The 19125-nt window shown below is 45.7% G+C and overlaps 1 protein-coding gene across 1 annotated transcript in view; it reads right to left on the reverse strand.

Annotated features, from left to right (window-relative positions):
• Nucleotides 1-19125, reverse strand: part of LOC132569395 (protein eyes shut homolog) — a 238708-nt gene that overhangs the window by 106861 nt on the left and 112722 nt on the right. The window contains exon 5 of the mRNA XM_060235448.1: nucleotides 18284-18405. Within this exon, the coding sequence (XP_060091431.1) occupies nucleotides 18284-18405 (122 nt within the window). The remainder of the gene's footprint in view (nucleotides 1-18283; nucleotides 18406-19125) is intronic.

The raw sequence follows: 19125 nt of genomic DNA on the forward strand, positions 1-19125 counted from the left end.
GGGGGTGGCAAGAGTAGTGACTTCTTACACAAGATTTGATCAGGATGAAAAAGGGCATGCATATAGAAACAGCCCAGCACCATGCATAATAATAACCTGGTTAGCATAATAATAATGCATAATAATAAACTGGCAAGGGACTGTGGCTCAGTGGCACATCATCTGGTTGGCATGCAGAAGGTCCCAGGTTCAATCCTCAGCATCTCCAGTTAATAGGATCCGGCAGTAAGCAACATGAAAGACCTTAGCCTGAGACCCTGAGGAGTTGCTGTCTGTTTGAATAGACAATACTGACTTTGATGGCTCAAGGGCAGGGCACTTTTTTTTGTAGCAGGAACTCCTTTGCACATTAAACTACACACCCCTGATGTAGCCAATCCTCCAAAAGCCTACTGGGCTCTTAGTAAACTCCGGTAGGTAGGGTATGAGCTTTTGTGAGTCACTTCTTCAGATATAATTCTCCCTTTGTAGTACCTGAAACTGCTTGGAAAGGTCAAAGAGACAGAAGGAGATAATTCCTCTTCCTTGTGTTCTACTCTGACTTCATTAATGTCTTTAGGTAGGGATGTTTAAAAAAAGCATGTATTTGCTAGTTCAACTGAGAGTCTGGGAATGTAATAGCTTAGTGGCTTACCTGCACCACTGCTGGCTGGTTATTCTACTCTTATGCTAATGAAAGAGTGATCAGCCAAGAGAGGTGAAATTTAGATGTTTACTCTGTCTTAAATTAGAATATAATAAGAGCTCAAGGCTAAAGGAAAGCAAATTATTTGTTCAACGGTTTAGGAATGGTTAATGTAAAGCAGGGGTGGTCAAACTGTGGCTTGGGAGCCACATGTAGCTGTTTCACTCACATTGTGTGGCTCTCAAAGTCTCCACTGCCCCACTGGCTGGCTTTGAGAAACCATTTCTTCTGTCACAGGCAGGGTGCAAGCAAGAGAGCAAAGTCCAAGTCCAGTCCAAGGTCAAGCAAAAGAGTTCAGACTGAAGCTAGGTCAGGTAGCCAAGTCAGGGGGTGGAAGGCAAGGTCGTCTGGAGCCGAGTCAGAAAGCCAAAGAGAGCAAACAAGAGCGCAAGAGCTGGGGTAGATGTGGGTTGTCACAAAAGCAACTTGCTGCTTCCACAGCCCTGAGCAAGGAGCTAAATGGACCTCTGGTGATGCTCCAATAAGTAGGTGGGGAAGCTCCTGCTTAAACTCAGGACACAGCGACGGCGTTCCTCGTAGGCGTGCGTCCCTCCAATAGGCTGCTAAGTCTCGGTGGAATTGCTGCCTCAACTTTGTTGTGCCTCCTTCTCTGTTGCCGGGTCAGGTGCAGGGGATGATGTCTCAGGAAGCAAGCTGTCAACTTCAGGAGTGCTAGAGGGGCCAGCTACAGGCTTGGCTGCCAATTCAGGTGTTGGGGTGTGTGGTCCCTGTCAAGTCAGCTGGATTCAATAACGAGTCCTTGGTTGAAAACAAGCTTCTAGTTTATTGAAAGCCGAAAAGTAGACCATGATAACAATTGAAGGACTAAGGTACCAAACATGAACCAAGCATTTTTAAGGTGTAGATCAAAGGATTCCTACGGGCGGGGTACGCTAAACAACAGGTTTTCACACTAGGATGTTAATCTCTCATTCTCACACCAAAGCCGCGGCGCTCTGTACTCCCACAGCCCTTTTGGTCTGAGAAGGCTCCAACATCTCATTCCCATATCAGCATTTCAAAGTAAACTACCCAACAAAGGCATAGCTAGGAGGAGGGGGGGGGAAGGAGAGTTAGCTAGCAGCATTCGGTGTTCAGTATGGACCCAGAATCCCTTGCTCCTGAACCAGAGTTAGAAAATATATTCCCAAAAATACAGCAGACTTGACATACTGCCCCCCCTAAGCCCCCCCTACGGTGCGGGCTCGAGGTTGTTCTTGATCATGCTTTCGTGCTTTGAAGCCTGGGGGGGGCTCTGCACTCCCCCGACCCGAGAGGGGCGTTGATTCCGTTTGATGCCAATTGGTCGAGGTTGGGCTTCGACGCAGCAGGCTGCAATGAAACACAGGGTGAACTTTACCAAGGGCCGGAGGCAAATCTAACTCCACAGTTACTGGGTTAATCACTCGTTTGATCTTGAAAGGCCCTATGAACTTAAAGGCCAACTTTCTGGATGGTTGGGAGAGAGGTAGATTTTTCGTTGACAGGTACACTGAGTCCCCAACCTTTAGTTCCCAGACTGGCACATGAGACTTATCATATTGCTTCTTGTAAGCCTCCTTTGCTGCTTTTAAGTTCTCCTGGATGGAGGGCCAGTATTGGCTAGGTCCTTGCCACCATTGCTCAAACGCAGAACCCGTTTCTGGGCTCTCCCCCCCCGGCAGCAGCGGGATTGGCTTTCCCTCATATCCCAACACCGTGGCGAAGGGGGAGGCTTTGGTGGAACTGTGGGCGCTGTTGTTGTAGGCGTACTCTGCAAACGGGAGGAGGTCTACCCAGTCTGCCTGGCGTTGGCCCACAAAGCATCGTAAATACTGTTCTAGCACCCCGTTCACTCTCTCCGTCTGTCCATCTGTCTGGGGGTGGTATGCTGAACTTAACCCCTGCTCCATCCCTAATAGTTTGCAGAACTCCCGCCAGAAGGTGGCAACGAACTGAGGCCCCCTGTCACTAATTACTTTGTCTGGGATTGTATGGTGTTTGGCCACGTGATCGAAGAATAGGATGGCCAGCTTCCTGGCTGTGGGTAGTTGGGCACAGGGAATGAAATGGGCTTGCTTGGAAAACGTGTCCACTACCACCAAAATGACCGTCTTCCCCCGTGAAGAGGGGAGCTCTACTATAAAATCCATCGACACAATGGCCCAGGGGCGTTTGGCTGTTTCTAGCGGCTGCAGGAGACCGGGGGGCTTCCCCCCTCTCTTCTTCGCCATTATGCACACTGGGCAGCTGGTCGCGAATTCCGACACGTCCCTTCGGAGGGACGGCCACCAGAACTGCCGGTTTACTAGGTGCAGCGTCTTTACATAGCCAAAGTGGCCCGCCAATTTAGATGAGTGGCAAAGCTGCAAGATTTCTTTTCTCAGATTCATCGGGATGTACAGTTTCTCCCCTTTATACCACAGTCCATCCTTCCCCTTCTGCACCCCCTCAGGCCGCCCGCCTCCCCCCCTCTCGGCCTCTAGAGCGATGCGTTCCCGACTGATTCCGTCCAGCTCCCTCCTCTTTTGCGAGCGGGTGGTGACCATGGCTGCCACTTGTGTGGGGGAAATTAAGGAGTCGACCACCTCTTCCCTCTGGCTTTCGTGCTGCGGGAGCCTGGACAGGGCATCAGCCAAGAAGTTACGTGTCCCCGGGATGTGTTTCAGAATGAAATCGAACTTGGAAAAGAACCCCGCCCATCTGATCTGTTTCTCACTGAGCTTTCTTTTCCCCGTGAGTGCCTCCAGGTTTTTGTGATCCGTCCATATTTCAAATGGCACTCTAGCCCCCTCCAGCCACGATCTCCATGTCTTTAGCGCAAACATGACTGCGAAGGCTTCCTTGTCCCACACTGACCAGTTCCTCTGCTCATCTGAGAATTTCCTTGAGATGTAGGCACAGGGTCGCAATTTCCCCTCCCCATCCCTCTGCATGAGAATGGCTCCTACGGCGACATCGGAGGCGTCGCACTGGACCACGAAGCCCTTGAGCTCGTCTGGGTGACTCAGGACTGGCTCGCTAGTGAACAGTTGCTTGAACCGGTCGAAAGCCGCCTGGCAAGCGGGTGTCCAGTTAAGCTTCGACCCCGGTCGCTTTGCGTCTTCCCCCTTCCCCTTTGTTTTGAGGAGGTCCGTCAGGGGCAGGGCGATTTGAGCGAACCCCTCAATGAATCCTCTGTAAAAATTGGAGAATCCGATGAAAGATTGGAGCTGTCTACGTGTCCTCGGGGGGGCCCATTCTACGACTGCCTGCACCTTCGCGGGATCCATGGCTAGTCCATCTTTGGACACCCGGAACCCGAGGTAGTCTAATTCGGTGCGGTGAAACTCGCATTTAGACAGCTTGGCATACAGTTGGTGCTCCAGCAGGGTGGTTAGCACCTCCCTCACTAGTTTTACATGGGACTGTTCGTCCTGGGAATAAATAATGATGTCATCCAGGTACACCACCACCCCTTTGTACAGAAATTTTCTCAGTACATCATTTATAAAATTCATGAATACCCCAGGCGCCCCCTGCAGCCCGAATGGCATGACTAGGTACTCAAATTGTCCCATCGGGGTGTTGAACGCCGTTTTCCACTCATCCCCCTCTTTGATGCGCACTCGGAAGTACGCGTCTCTCAGATCAAGCTTTGTAAAGATCTTCCCCCCCGCCACCGTGCTCAGCAAGTCTTTAATGAGGGGGATGGGGTAAGCGTTGGACATGGAAATCGCGTTTATCCCGCGAAAATCAGTGCAAAGTCTAAGCGTATTGTCCTTCTTCTTTCTAAACAGCACCGGGGCCGCGTGGGGCGCCGTGGCGGGCCTGATGAAACCCCTCTCCAGGTTCAGGTCTAGGAACTTGCGCAGCTCCTTCTTCTCAGCCCACCCCATTTGGTAAAGTTTGGCCCGGGGGAGGGTTTCCCCGGGGATCAGTTCTATGGCACAGTCCGTGTTCCGGTGGGGGGGTAGTTGGTTGGCTTCCCGCTCACTAAACACTTCCATGAGGTCCTGATATACACTCGGGACCTGGTGCACCTCCTCTACCAGGACGCACGCCCTCTCTCGGGCGGCGGGCGCCCGCGGTCCCCACGCCGTGTCCCACGAGTGCCCGCTGCAATCAGGGTCGGGGAACCGGATGGTTTGTGCTTTCCAGCGGATAAGGGGCTCGTGTTTCTCCAACCATCCCACTCCCAACACCACGGGGTAGCCACAAGCCGGGGCGATGACAAACGTTTCCCTGTCCCAATGGCTCTCAATCCCCAGGGGGCATGGTTCTGTTTCCTGCGTGCAGGGCTCCCCCCCCATCACTGACTCGTCCATTTGTGCAAACCGCATGGGGTGGGGAAGTTGCAACCGCTCTAGTCCCAGGGCCTCCACCACCTTGGGGGAAATTAGTTCCCGGTTGCACCCCGAGTCTATGAGGGCGCGGATCTGCAGGAACCTTTTCAGTTTTGGGTTTAGCAGCTTCACCATTACAAAGTACAGTCTTCCCGTGGTTTTTACCGTTAATGGTGCCTCCTCCCGATCGACCTGCTGGCTGGCACCGTTCAAAGCAGGTCGGCGCCGTTTCCCGCCGGCTCCTCCTCCCACGCGAGGTCAGCTAACTCTGCGGAGAGACGGACTTCTTCCTCCTGCAACTCCTCTTGCACCATCAGAGTGCTGCTTTTCGCCGCGTCCTTAGGGCGGCCCGTGGTTTTCTTCGGACCCGGGGTGCCTTGCCTGTTCAGCCCCGGCGTCGGGGTGGCTCCTGCGGGTGGCTGGGGGCAGTTGGAGGCGAGGTGTTTGGGGTCGCCGCAACGGAAGCAGCGGCGGGGCCCTGCCGGGGCGGCCGCTGGCGGCTTCTTGGTTTTGGGAGGCTCGACCTTTCCGGGTGGGGTTTTGGGTGCGCCTCTTCCGGCAGTCAGTGCCTGCCGCAGCATTGCCACCCGCTTCAGGTTGGTCTCCACCTCTCCCGCGAGCTGGATCCACCCCACTAGCGTGTCTGGGTGGGCCTGGGTTAGCGCCCGGTCCAGGATGCTGGGGTTCAGCCCGTTGGTGAAGTGTTCAATCTTCATTACTTCGTTCCAATTCCGGGCCCGGGCGGCGTTAGCCTGGAAATCCGCCGCATACTCCCGGATGGATCGGGCCCCTTGCTTCATATTTCGTAGCGCCGAAAGCGCCCTGGCCTCTTGCAGGGGGTCCTCGTATTGGGTCAGTAGAGCTTGCACGAACGTGTTCACGAAGTGCAGGATCGGACTGTTGGTCTCACACAGGCTCACATACCACTTCTTGGCGGCCCCCCGCAACTTCGAGCCCAAATAGTCCACTCGGCTCACTTCATCGGGGAACAGATCTCCCCAATAGTACATGTAACTATTCGCTTGGATTGCAAAATAGTTCACCTCCTTCGGATCCCCGTCGAATGTTGCATCCAGCTCCCGGCTCCCCCCAAGGTCTCGCTGTCTGACCGGGGCGGGGCCCGCCGGCGCTTGGGGCGCCGCCGGCGCCTGGGTGGCCGCCACAGCGGCGGGTGGGGGTTGGCTCGGTCGGCCGCGTGGCCCCCCTGGCCCCGGCTGCTGTTGGCGAGTCCCGGTTACTCCCAACGCTCTCCCCAGTTGGGCGGTCAGGGTCTGTAGTTGGTCCTTGAGGTCCCTCACTGCCCCGTCGACCTCACGGCGCACCATTGACCGGAACATCTGGAAGTCCTCGTCGTGCGGGTCCTTGGGTTTCAGCCCCCCTTCGTCCTCCTCCCTGCACTCTACGCTTTCGCTCCCGCCGCCCGGGGCTTGGGTCGCGGTCGCCTCGGCTCCTTCCTCCGGCTCTCCCGGGTTGGTAGCCGTGGCTTCGGCCAGTTGAACCCGCTTGGTGTGGCGGGTCATGATCGCCTCTCGGCGGATCGGTGCCTGGTCCATCAACGTGGTCGAGGTCCTCGGCTGGTATTGCCGGGGGGTGCCCACCAATTGGAACTGGGGAGGGGAAGCCGCGGTCCTTCTGGCAGTGTGGATGTGCCAGGGTGTCTCGGCCCCCTCCGCTCTGGCTGGGAGTTCCCCGTTGTCCGGAGGCTGATCGGACATCGCCTTTTCAGTTGCCGGAAAGGTTGAACTCCAATAAAGGGAGTCCTTCAAAATGTCAAGTCAGCTGGATTCAATAACGAGTCCTTGGTTGAAAACAAGCTTCTAGTTTATTGAAAGCCGAAAAGTAGACCATGATAACAATTGAAGGACTAAGGTACCAAACATGAACCAAGCATTTTTAAGGTGTAGATCAAAGGATTCCTACGGGCGGGGTACACTAAACAACAGGTTTTCACACTAGGATGTTAATCTCTCATTCTCACACCAAAGCCGCGGCGCTCTGTACTCCCACAGCCCTTTTGGTCTGAGAAGGCTCCAACATCTCATTCCCATATCAGCATTTCAAAGTAAACTACCCAACAAAGGCATAGCTAGGAGGAGGGGGGGGGGAAGGAGAGTTAGCTAGCAGCATTCGGTGTTCAGTATGGACCCAGAATCCCTTGCTCCTGAACCAGAGTTAGAAAATATATTCCCAAAAATACAGCAGACTTGACAGTCCCTGGTCAGCATCGCCCATGACATCTATCTTTAAACCTCTTATCTGAGCCAAGCCAGCCAGTGGATTGGAGAGTGCATTTAAAGTTAAAGTTGCTTTCTTTCCACCTCTCTCTCACCCCCTCCTTCCATCTGCTTTCCTTCCTTCCTTCCTCCCTCCCTTCCATCTTGCAGCTCTCAAACATCTGATGTTCATGTCTTGCAGTTCTCAAACATCAGATATTTATTCGATGTGACTCTTCCATTAAGCAAATTTGGCCACACCTGGTGTAAAGAAAAGACTTTGCAATCAGTTTGGAATTTTCTATACTCCAAATAAATTGCTGTTATCTGGAGCTACCCTTCTGCTTTCACTTGACTCTTCTTTCACACTTTTTATTTTTGATTAGCAGTCAGATTAGCTAAGTAGGGTCAACCATGGTCAGTAGTTGGGTAGGAGACTGCCAAGGAAGACTGTGACTGCTGGAAGGCAATGGCAAATCACCTCTATCTGGAATGTCCCATGGAAGGGTTTGCCATGCGTTTGTTGTAACTAGGGATGGACAAAAAGTGGGAAAATCAAGATTCATTTGGGTTTGTGAATCATGAACCTTCCAGTTTGCTGAACAGGTTTGTTTTGTAAGGTTTGCGATGTGGCAGAATGACCCACCTGTGGGCTTGAAACATCAAGCTCACAGTGAGTCTCCAGCTGACTCTCCTCTACCTGTCCTCCAAGTTTGGTGAGGATTGAATTTAGAAGGGCTGAATTATGGCCCCCTAATGCAGGTGCCACAGGAAAGAGTATTAAAAATCCCAAACTGATTGCAAAGTGCTTTATTTACACCAGTGGTGGCCAAACATGCTTAATGTTAGAGTCACATAGAATAAATCTGATGTTTGAGAACTTCAAGGCATGAAATAGCACCTAAGTGTCATTTTTAGTCTAATGTTTTTATATTGAAGTTGTTTTATTATTATGAATTGTGAGCCACACTGAGCCTGCTTCAGTGAGAAGGGTGGGATATAAATGGAATAAACTACACTAAACTAAACAAAACAAGTGCTCTCTGGGGAAATCAGGTTCAGGAGTATGTTGAATACCCCCTCCTACAAGCTAGAGCCATCAAACTCTCAGTGGACCTCCCTGGAATGCACCTTTAGGTGTCCTCCAAGTTTGATGAGAAATGGCTTCGTGGAGGTGTAGTAGCAGCCCCCAAAGCACGTGCCCTCAATAAAGTGCTGCCTGGGGAAATCACAACCACATGTCCAGGAATGTATAAACAAAACCTCTGTAAGCCAGAGGGATCAAACTTGCAGCAGATCTCCCTGGGATACCCCTTTACATGCCCCCATACAGCAGAATGGGAGCTTCCTTATTGGTATCCAGTGCTGCCTGTTGAGCTTTGGAGAGCTACTATTGGTGCTTCCAAGATTGCAGAAATTTACCCCCCCCCCTTTGCTTTGACAATTGTAATTGATCTGCACCAGCATGTCTTCTGTTGACGCCACCAACACGCAGGGACTGCCTGAATTTCCAAAAACCACATGGAGAATTATGGGCACTTCAGCTCATGAACCTCAGCTCATGAACCAGGCAATTTTCATCACAGATTTAGGTTTGTGAGCCGGTTCATGCCCATCCCTACTTGGAACATAATGGTTTGAAGATTCTATGTTAAGAAGAATCTTGGTTTCATTACTCACTATTGTTTCAGAATTCTTAAACAGTCACTAAATAGATAAATAAAAAGTAGGTAATTTTAACAGGTAATTCTGATGGCTGAATATTCTTTTACTATAGCAGTAATTCAGAATGATTGGCTGAGGATAGTAGATCAGAAGATAAGACTTCCAGGCAGCAGGAAGGAAAGGGATTCATTCTACCATTTGAAAATGTTTTTAACAAAAAGCATTTTGTAGTCTACTTGGAATGTGCATTTCTGATCATCATCTATGCAACAGTCAATGTAATTTACACATCAGGAATCATACCAACAAATTGTAAATGTGCTAAGTGTTAAAAAGAACAGGCATAAAACAAGTTGACCAAAATTCAAAAAATAACAAAACTCAGAAAATAATTAATGGAGGGAACAATTTGGTTCCCCGGCTATTAAAGAACAGAAAAAAACAGAAGGCAGGTTCATGTGTTTTTATTCTAAAATTATTTCCTGATTAAGAATGAGGCAGAATGGAGAAATATGATGACATTTGGTATGGAATTCTGCCACCCACATACTTTGGGGGTTTTAACCTCTTATTTGCTTCAGCTAGAAATAGCACTAGAAGGTGACATTAGAGTCAGCAAGTTACACAGTCATGCTTGTTATTCTTTCTCCCAGCAATTTCATATAGCATGGAGGGCAGAAGAAAGAAAAGAAAAGAAGGGAAGGGGAGGAAGGAAGGAAGGAAGGAAGGAAGGAAGGAAGGAAGGAAGGAAGGAAGGAAGGAAGGAAGGAAGGAAGGAAGGAAGGAAGGAAGGAGCTATGTCTATTTTTGTGACATGTTAGCTTAATAGCTGCTTTTCTTTGTCAAAGCACCTCTGGGAGAGACCAATTTTGGAATGAAGAATTCTTATTAACCTTCTGATATATTTTTTTCATGGTGCAATATAGTTGTGAGCCCAGGTGAGACAAAGATGGCTTCTAGAACAAGTGTTTCTGGGTGACAATGATGGAAACAAGCATTCAGCTAGCATTACACACAGCTAAAATGTAATACGTAGGATACTTTGGAATGTAGAAATGTACAGCAAGCTAATGTTACATGTGGATATTGGGCAAGATGCAATTTAGACTTGTGTTGTGAATCTACCTTCTTTCTCATGAATTATTTTCCATAGATCTACACAATGAATTGTGATGTGATGGCAATTGCTTTCTCTAGTGTTAAGAGGTTAGGTCTAATGACTTCCTTCCTTACCTGGGGGAACTTTGCTCTGTCTGATAACATCACTTAACTTAGTGAAAGGTATTTGCTGGATCCAAACCTAGACGTTCCTGAGCACAAGAACGCATTGTGAAGAAATGTACCTCCGCTATTTGTTCTAAAAAACATCCTGTTGTTAAATCCCTTGGATTACATCTAGCATTCATGGGCTGTGATACAGTAAAAACCTATTACTTACATGTTTTCTCCATCTGTTTGTGAACTTTCACACATCAAACACATCCCCAGTTACCCATTTCCTAAGTGTAAATATCCTAATCTTTTAAGCCTATTTGAATATGATTTTTATTTCACTTGCTGTATCATTCTCACATTTCACACATCATTTTTTTTTGTACTGGAGTATCCATATAAGGGTGTTATCCACTTTGAATTCCAAATGACATTTCCTTTCCTTTTCCTTTTGTACCCTTAGAAGCTCATTGACTCACAAATCTTGAGCAGTAGAAGACACTTATTTCTTATTTTTCTGATGCAAGGGCTAAAAAGCCTGAGACAAATTATGTGATTGCTAGAGTGATCTTAGGATCCTTATCAGTGAGCCAGGGTTTCCTGAGTATGGGGGAATGGTTGGTTGAATAAAGGCTTAATATAGTAATCCGTCATACTATCAAAAAATATGCATTCTAGCAGAGCATGAAAGGATGTATCAATCCTGTTAAGGCCACAAGGGCAGATTCTATCAGTGCAGGGCCTACTCAAAAATCTTCCTTGCAAAACCATTGTACGTATAATGTTCAGTCTTGCAAACAAAAAAGCTCTCCAATAAAGTGTAATAGTAAGATAGAACATATTTGGGGGGGGGGGGATAAAGATTTTGGGTAATAAATGCTCTGTGGGTTCTCAGGTTCAAACTACCACACATTTAACCACTATGCCAAAGCACCTCTGAGAGTGACTAATTTTGGGATGAAGAATGCTTAACAACTTCCTGATATTTTTTTCCATGGTACAATATAGTTGTGAGCCCAGGTGAGACAAAGATGGCTTCTAGAACAGGTGCTTCTGGATGACAATGATGGAAACAAGCATTCAGCTAACATTACATACAGGAAATGGGTAACTGGTTGATTTCAAGCACTCGTTTTTTGGTCAGAAAAAATGTGTTGGTTTTGCCCATCTCAAAAATATCATCACTCAGCAATCTAACTTTCATCAGTTTCTCATCCAGGGTTTTCATCCAGGTTGATCTGTGGGTATCTTGATTTAAAGGGGCTAACAAACCATTTTCAATCTCGATTTGAAGGCAAAAAGCACTGGCTTCCAAGGATATCTATCCAAATCCTGCTTGTAATGCAATGTTTGACACACAGCAGGGGAATATTTAATGTTTTCCTCAAGAATTGGGCTACTGATTGGTCGATATTATTGGAGATAACTTTAATCCAAATAGCTGAATCATAAAGAATGATGGGAACCATTTTCAGATTTTTGCCCATCTATCTAATGCTTAAGATTTTGTACAGCCACCAAATGGAGATTACACGTATTTTTTTTTCCAATGCAACCTTTTGCATATTTCCAAAAATTGGTGGTTTTGGACTTGTTTAACACAGAGAGGTATAGACCAACCAAAAAAATATTTAGCTATACAGAAGCACTTATTTAGCTATACAGAAGCTTTCTTCTTCCTGATTTCACTTTGACCATACAGACTCCACTGGCAGTTGACATTTATAACAGATTAATCTGCACTTCACATCCTTCATAGACTGCTTTCATATACCCTACCTTGGGAAACTATTTAAATGCTTTTATACTGAGTGCAATGGCAAAGTTTAAAAGATTTACACTAAATGCTAAAGACCTTACAGGAACAGTTCAAAGTTCTGATCCCTAAGGTATTGGACCAAGCTGTTTGAAGGGCCACTTACGCTTGTCAGAGCCCATCTGTCAGTTTAGATCAACATCAGAAGTTCTTTTCTGTGCAATTTCACCTTCAGGAGCAAGGTGGTTGAGCACCAGACAGAGGGTGTTGGATCCAAAGTTCTGTCAGTGGAGCTTGGCAGATGGAACTGGAACAGTACTTCTTCCCCCTTCTACTATAGTCCACTAAGTTTCCCCCAAAACTGCTCTTAGGGGAGAGAAAACCTTTAGGAACAATGCAGGGATCAGGAGGCATAAAATGTGGATTTGTGGTGAATGGGGAATTTGGTTCATTCTCCTTTTCTAACGGAAAAAACAACCAACTTTGGCTCTAACGCAGGGTGTCATGGGACTCTTTTAGCTGGTTTGTTGTGCTTTAAGCACTTTAGGTTGTAGTTTGTTGTTTTGGAGTGATTTTGTATTTCCTCTTGTCTTGCATGCCAAGTGCATTGTAAACAGATGCTGCTGTTTTTAAAAAGACTTTGGTAAGATCTTTATTTTAAGACTTTAAAAATTTCTCAAAATGGTTGGTTTTAGTATTCCCAGTTTTTTCCAGACTTGTCTCTTGCTTTTTGACTGTGGCTGTGCTAGATAACCAAAAGGACCATAGAAAGGATTGGGGGGGGAGGGGGGAATTGAGGGGAAGAAGGAAAGGCATTAATAAGTTTAAAAAGCAAGCTGCACAACAGAGGACAGAGCAACAGTGCCATTCTAAGTAGAGTTAAACTTTTGGGTAGAACTTACAAGTGACAGATAGTAAATCATCAGCTCTAAAATATGTAGAGCCAGCACAGTGTTTCAGCTATGACAGCTCCATCTACTTCCTTCCCTCAGAGGCAAGACCGCCCCAATAGATGTTGTTTACCTTGACTTCCAAAAAGCTTTTGATAAAGTTCCTCATGAAAGGCTCCTAAGTAAACTCAAGAGTCATGGGGTAAAAGGACAAGTCCTCTTGAAGATCAAAAACTGGCTAATTAATAGGAGAGTATGAATGGGCAATTTTCGCAGTGGAGGGTGATAAGCAGTAGTGTGCCGCAGGGCTCAGTACTGGGTCCAATGCTTTTTAACATGTTCATTAATGATTTGGAGTTGGGAGTAAGCAGCGAAGTGGCTAAGTTTGTGGATGACACTAAATTGTTCAGGGTGGTGAGAACCAGAGAGGATTGTGAGACACTCCAAAGGGATCTGTTGAGGCTGGGTGAGTGGGCATCAATATGGCAAATGAGGTTCAACGTGGCCAAGTGCAAAGTAATGTATATTGGGGCCAAAAATCCTAACTGCAAATACAAGTTGATGGGGTGTGAACTGGCAGAGACTGACCAAGATCTTGAGGTCGTGATAGATAACTCGCTGAAAATGTCGAGTCAGTGTGCGACTGCAATAAAAAAGGCCAACACTATGCTGGGAATTATTAGGAAGGGAATTGAGAGCAAATCAGCGGGCGTTTTCGCACTGACCTTAATCAGCAGCGACGCCCCTCTTCACCGCGCAGGATTGGCGCGGATTTCGCACTAATTGCCGCGGAGCACCCAGAAGAGCCGGAAAGTCCCGCGGCTTTTGCGGCGCAAACGGAAACCGCCAAAACCCAGTTTCCATTTGCGCCGCAAAAGCCGCGGGACTTTCCGGCTCTTCCGGGTGCTCCGTGGCAATTAGTGCGAAATCTGCGCCGATCCTGCGCGGTGAAGAGGGGTGTCGCTGCTGATTAAGGTCAGTGCGAAAACGCCCAGCCAGTATCATAATGCTCCTGTATAAATCAATGGTGCAGCCTCATTTGGAATACTGTGTACAATTCTGGTCACCGCACTTCCAAAAAGATATTATAGCATTGCAAAAAGTCCAGAAATGGGCAAATACAATGATTAAAGGGTTGGAACTCTTTCCCTCTGAAGAAAGGTTAAAACACTTGGGGCTCTTTAGCTTGGAGAAACATCGACAGAGGGGTGACATAACAGAAGTTTATAAGATTATGCACGAGCTAGAGAAGGTAGAGAAAGAACTATTTTTCTCTCTTTCTCACAATACGAGAACTTGTGGACACTCAATGAAATTGCTAAGCAGTCAGGTTAGAACGGATAAAAGGAAGTACTTCTTCACCCAAAGGGTGATTAACACATGGAATTCACTGTCACAGGAGGTGGCAGTGGGTACAAGCATAGGCAGCTTCGAGAGGGGATTGGATAAGCATATGGAGCAGAGATCCATCAGTGACTACTAGCCACAGTGTATTGTCAGAACTCTCTGTCCGGGGCAATGATGCTCTGTATTCTTCATGCTTTTTTTGGGGGGGGGGCACAGTGGAAGGGCTTCTAGCCGTGCTGGTGGACCTCCTGATTGCACCTGGTTGTTTTTGGGTTTTTTGGCAATTATGTGACACAGAATGTTGAACTGGATGGGCCATTGGCCTGATTCAACATGGCTTCTCTTACATTCTCTTATATGCTTATGTTTTTTTTCTTTCCCTTTCTGACCTTTTCCCTAACCCTGTCTTACTGAATAGCCCTAGTGGTTTGTTTTATTTTTTCCTAAAGAACTTTGGCTGTCCCACCCTGTGTCAGCGTGATATTTTACTGCTGGTTCGGATTTTCAAGTAGCCGGTTCGAGGTTGACTCAGCCTTCCATCCTTCCGAGGTCAGTAAAATGAGTACCCAGCTTGCTGGGGGGGAAGTGTAGATGACTGGGGAAGGCAATGGCAATGTTTGTTAAATGTTATATATGTTATTATTCTAATAAAAATTTAAAATTGAAAAAAAAAAAAGTTTGCCGTGAAAATGTTGTGAAAGCAACGTCACCCCAGAGTCGGAAATGACTGGTGGTTGCACAGGGGACCTTTCCTTCCTTTCCTTTAGCCCAGAAACCTGAGGGAAGGGTCAGGATCATCCTTTAACTTAAACCACTGAATGGCACTTGGAATGTTTTGAAGTTCAAAATTAGCAAAATATTTATTCAACATAGAGGGGAAAGGTCAGGTGAAATTAGAAGTTGAAATTTCTGAGGTAACTTAATATAGATAACTCTGAGGTAAAACCAGTACACACAGGCCAACAACAGAAGGCTGACTCAGGGTGGCATCAAGCTGCCCAGGAGGTAAACTGGCCAGAAAAGAAGTAGCTGGGAGCCTCTATATGGCCTGCGGCCCACCCTTGGAACAAGGAGGCTATGTGCACTCTGGAGGAGCTTCCAGAGTGCTCGTGCACCTCTTGGACGCTCTCTGGGCACTTTCTGGCCATTAAGATGGGACAGGGACAGCAGGCAGATGTGCGTTTGTGTACAGGCTTTTTTGATCCACCTGCCTCCCATCCCTGGGATGGCTCAAAACGCCCATCTGTTATTACCAACAGAGACTTCAGTTCTTATTTTTCCGGGCTAATGAGAGTTTCTTAAGCTATTCACAATTACTTAAATCTTTATGTTGACAGGCTTTTGTTCCAGTGTTTTTTCAAACACTCCAGTACACTTCCTGTGAGTATTCTCTGTCTCTCTTGGTTTCCAGAAGTCTGGTATAAGTACCCAAATCCCTTTTCTTGAAACATTAGTACACATCTTGAGTTTTTAACTGACTCTTAAGGTTTCTACAGGCATTAGGGTTTGTAGAATCTTTCGGGATCAAGTGCCGTGTTCTATTGGAGAAAGTTTTCCTTCCAGACGTTTCGTTCTCAGCTGTGGAGAACATCTTCAGTGGCGTTGCAGCTGGAGCAGGCACTCAGACTTTCTTGGCTGCTGTGCATTGAGTGGGGCCAGGGCTGCTGGAGAGCTGCTATTTCTAGGCTGGAGGTTTCTACAGGCAGTTTCTAACCATGAGTGATGAAAACAAGAAAGACAGAAAAAATGTAGACCAGCAGGTGCAAGGTTAAAAAATATTTATTAAGTTCTTCTGGATCCCTACCCATTTTGCAATTCACTTAATCAGGGGATCATTTCCAAAGTTCTTCACTTTCACCCAGACCAACAATCTAAGAACTCTTCAGAGCTAACTCCCTGTTTGACTGGGCAGCAAAATTCTCCTCTCACTGGAAAATCTACCTCCTTTCTTTGGCCCAAATGGGTGTCTTTGCCTACTTCCTAAACTTCCTTGCCAACTTTCTCCTGGTTCCCCATCTGTGTTAAACTGCTCTCAGCTAAGGTTGATATCAGATTGAATTGCCCTTAGCATCCAGTTCAAAAGTCTGTTTCTGCCCAGCTGATGCTAACCAAGCAGATCTCTTGAAATAGCTTATCACTCAAGGCTCTCTGGCTCTGTGAAGAATTAACCCTTCACAGTCCTACAGCTATTTGTATTACACTTCTAAGCTTCTTAAAAGTGTAGTCTGTCACAGTACAGTCTGTAACAATCCCATCCTAAGCAGAATTAAACTTTAGGGTAGCGCTTGCAAGTGACAGATAGTAAATCATCAGATCTAAAATGAGTAGAGCCAGTATAAGGTTTCAGCCATGGTACTCAAAAGAATGAGGAACAAATCTAACAAAGGAAAGTAGTTAACCATAATCTGGAAGGGAAGGCTGGATGAAAATGCAGCAAAGAAAGAAAAGGTATTAAGCACAGATATGAAGCAAAGATAGCGGCTGAATTTGAGGGAAGATGACAGAATAGGAACTGAGAAAGGACAGCCATAATGTGAGAAGAAAATGAATCCATAGTTATTGATGGTAAGGTGAAAGACCCCCAGGTCCTCCAAATGTTGCTGCACTAGGTTTCACTGACTTCATGAAAATGATGGAATATTTTTGTAACCATCAGTGATATACCTTGTATGCTTTAACGTAATAAATCTTTTGGCATCCTTGGAAGGGTCAGTTTCTATAATATGCATTGAACCTACCCCTGAACTCATTATTGAGCTTGCGAGGAGACTGATTTAATATCAAATAGCCTAACCTTCTGGAGAGAGAATGAAAAACATTATATATTTAAAGCTAATAATATATTCAAACAGGAAACTTCATCAATACAACCAAAGTATCTTGTAATATGTGGGCAATTTAAAAAGACAATTCAAGGTGGCTTATTCAGCATTATGGAGCTGTTGCTTTCAGCCTTTCTTTGAACGTGCAGTCAAATAGTCCACGATGACCTTTCACTGCCAGCAGGATCATTTCATGTCAGTGCTGACAGAAGGAGAAGAATGAATGATTCACTCCTGGAATACTTTTGAATGCTTTCATTCCAACAATGAAAAGCTTGGCACAAAAAGACCTACAACAGCTTATCAAAGAGATGTAAACAAATATAGAAGCTTTCAGGGCCGTGGGTTGACGCGATCATCCACAGCATCACAAAGTGAAGCTGTGGTATTGCTTTTAAAATTTAGGATGAATAGATGAATCCATTTTTACCTATTTTAGCAAGAAATTGAATGAAAAGAAATTGAAAGAGCAAAGATACCAAAACATCTCATCTTGTATTGATTAATATGAATTATTCAGAGATGCTACAAAGAATGGCCTTTTAGCTAGTCCTCAATAAACATTTCAGGAGCAAAACAACAATGTACTGGATGCAACTGAGGGGAACACATTTTCTTACAGAAAGTTTCACTAGTTTTATAGTCTGTTTTTCCATATGCACACAGCTGTTTCATCATAGTATGCAGAATGATCAGAACCAGATAGGAAGATACAGTCACCATAGGTCTTTTCCACCCCATCAGCACGTTTACCTCATGGTAAAATAGGGGGAAACAAGCAACAGACTGTGTAATCATTGAACACAATGGCCACAAACACACACAATTATTAAGTATGGAAATGGATAGATTTTAGCTACGGACTGTGATCAGTGATATTTAGTAAGCTGATACACATAAGTAATTCAATTCATAATGGCTGCTCATGATTATGTGACAAATGTAAACTTTAAAAAAGAAATAAAAAGAGGCTGCCTTTCCCACCTAGTAATTTTGACTGCTCTCTTCTGGTTGTCTCTACCTGGACAAACAGGTCAGGACTTTAAGTCAGCATTGAGTCCAAAAGAAGATCAGCTATCATGGCTCAGACAACCATGCTCAGAAAATGTTGCAGGAAACAAAGAAAAAGACTTTTGAAAAGTTCCTCCTCTAGAAAAATACAAAATAGATACATACATGCCTGTACCTGTGTCTCACTTTTCTCCAAGAAAACATGGCTCTATTGAAACATGGATACAATCAGCCCCTGTCCTTACATACATCAGAAATGGTTTATTGGTAATCAGAAATTTTGACATTTCATCAATGTAGGGACAAAAGAAGAGCTAGAGATATTAAATCACCAGTGCAACATTGAAATCATTTAGATATAGAGAAGATTCTTCTTACCGATAGTCATTGAAGAGATCAATGCAAGTTCCATTGTTCTTACAAGGTACTGAGTCACACTCATTGGATTCAGATTCACAAAACGTCCCTTCCCAACCAGGAAGACAACTACACCGATAACCCTGAAATTAATTAGAAAAATTGGAAAGATGAATTGGAAACTTTCTAAATGTCTAGTATACTTATTAGTGAGGTCTATACAGTTGCTATCAATCTGAACCCCAGATATCAGCCTGACTCACTAATAATGATGCAAAGGATCTGTGGTTAATACAATTTTTAAAAAAAATCTAATGCAAATGAAGGTTGCTTTCATTGTGTTTTGGTGGCCCTCCCTGAGAGATCTCGTGATTTAGCCAGTGATAGCTTCTGATCATGCTTTTTTCTTCTGTTCCTCCCTTTTCTTTTGTTGCTAGCTAATACCAATTTTGGTATTACCTTGGCTGTAGCAAATGTTTTGGCTGCAGTGATTGCTATGTGAGGGTGGAAACAAAGGGCAGCCTTAGAGTGATTTGCACTTTTCCAAGACCATTGGATCACTGGCTTGTAATTTAAAACAAAATTTGCTTTCATTCAACATCACAGTGACGTGAGAACTGCTTTCCTGTGATTATATTCTACAATGTTATGTCAATATATGGAATGAGACAAAAAGGTAAATTGAATGAGAGTTCCCCATCTGATTCTCAACTGCGATAGAAGAGCAACAACTTGGTGTGACTGGACCTAATCCATTTGGTTTCACGCTTTCAAACAGAAATAAATTGGCATGGGATTAAAGCATGGAAAAGCAGCAATTTGAAAGTACTCAAAAACTGACAAAAGGTGCTACAATATATTGA

Source organism: Heteronotia binoei, chromosome 1, assembly GCF_032191835.1.
Source record: "Heteronotia binoei isolate CCM8104 ecotype False Entrance Well chromosome 1, APGP_CSIRO_Hbin_v1, whole genome shotgun sequence".
Lineage (NCBI taxonomy): Eukaryota > Metazoa > Chordata > Lepidosauria > Squamata > Gekkonidae > Heteronotia > Heteronotia binoei.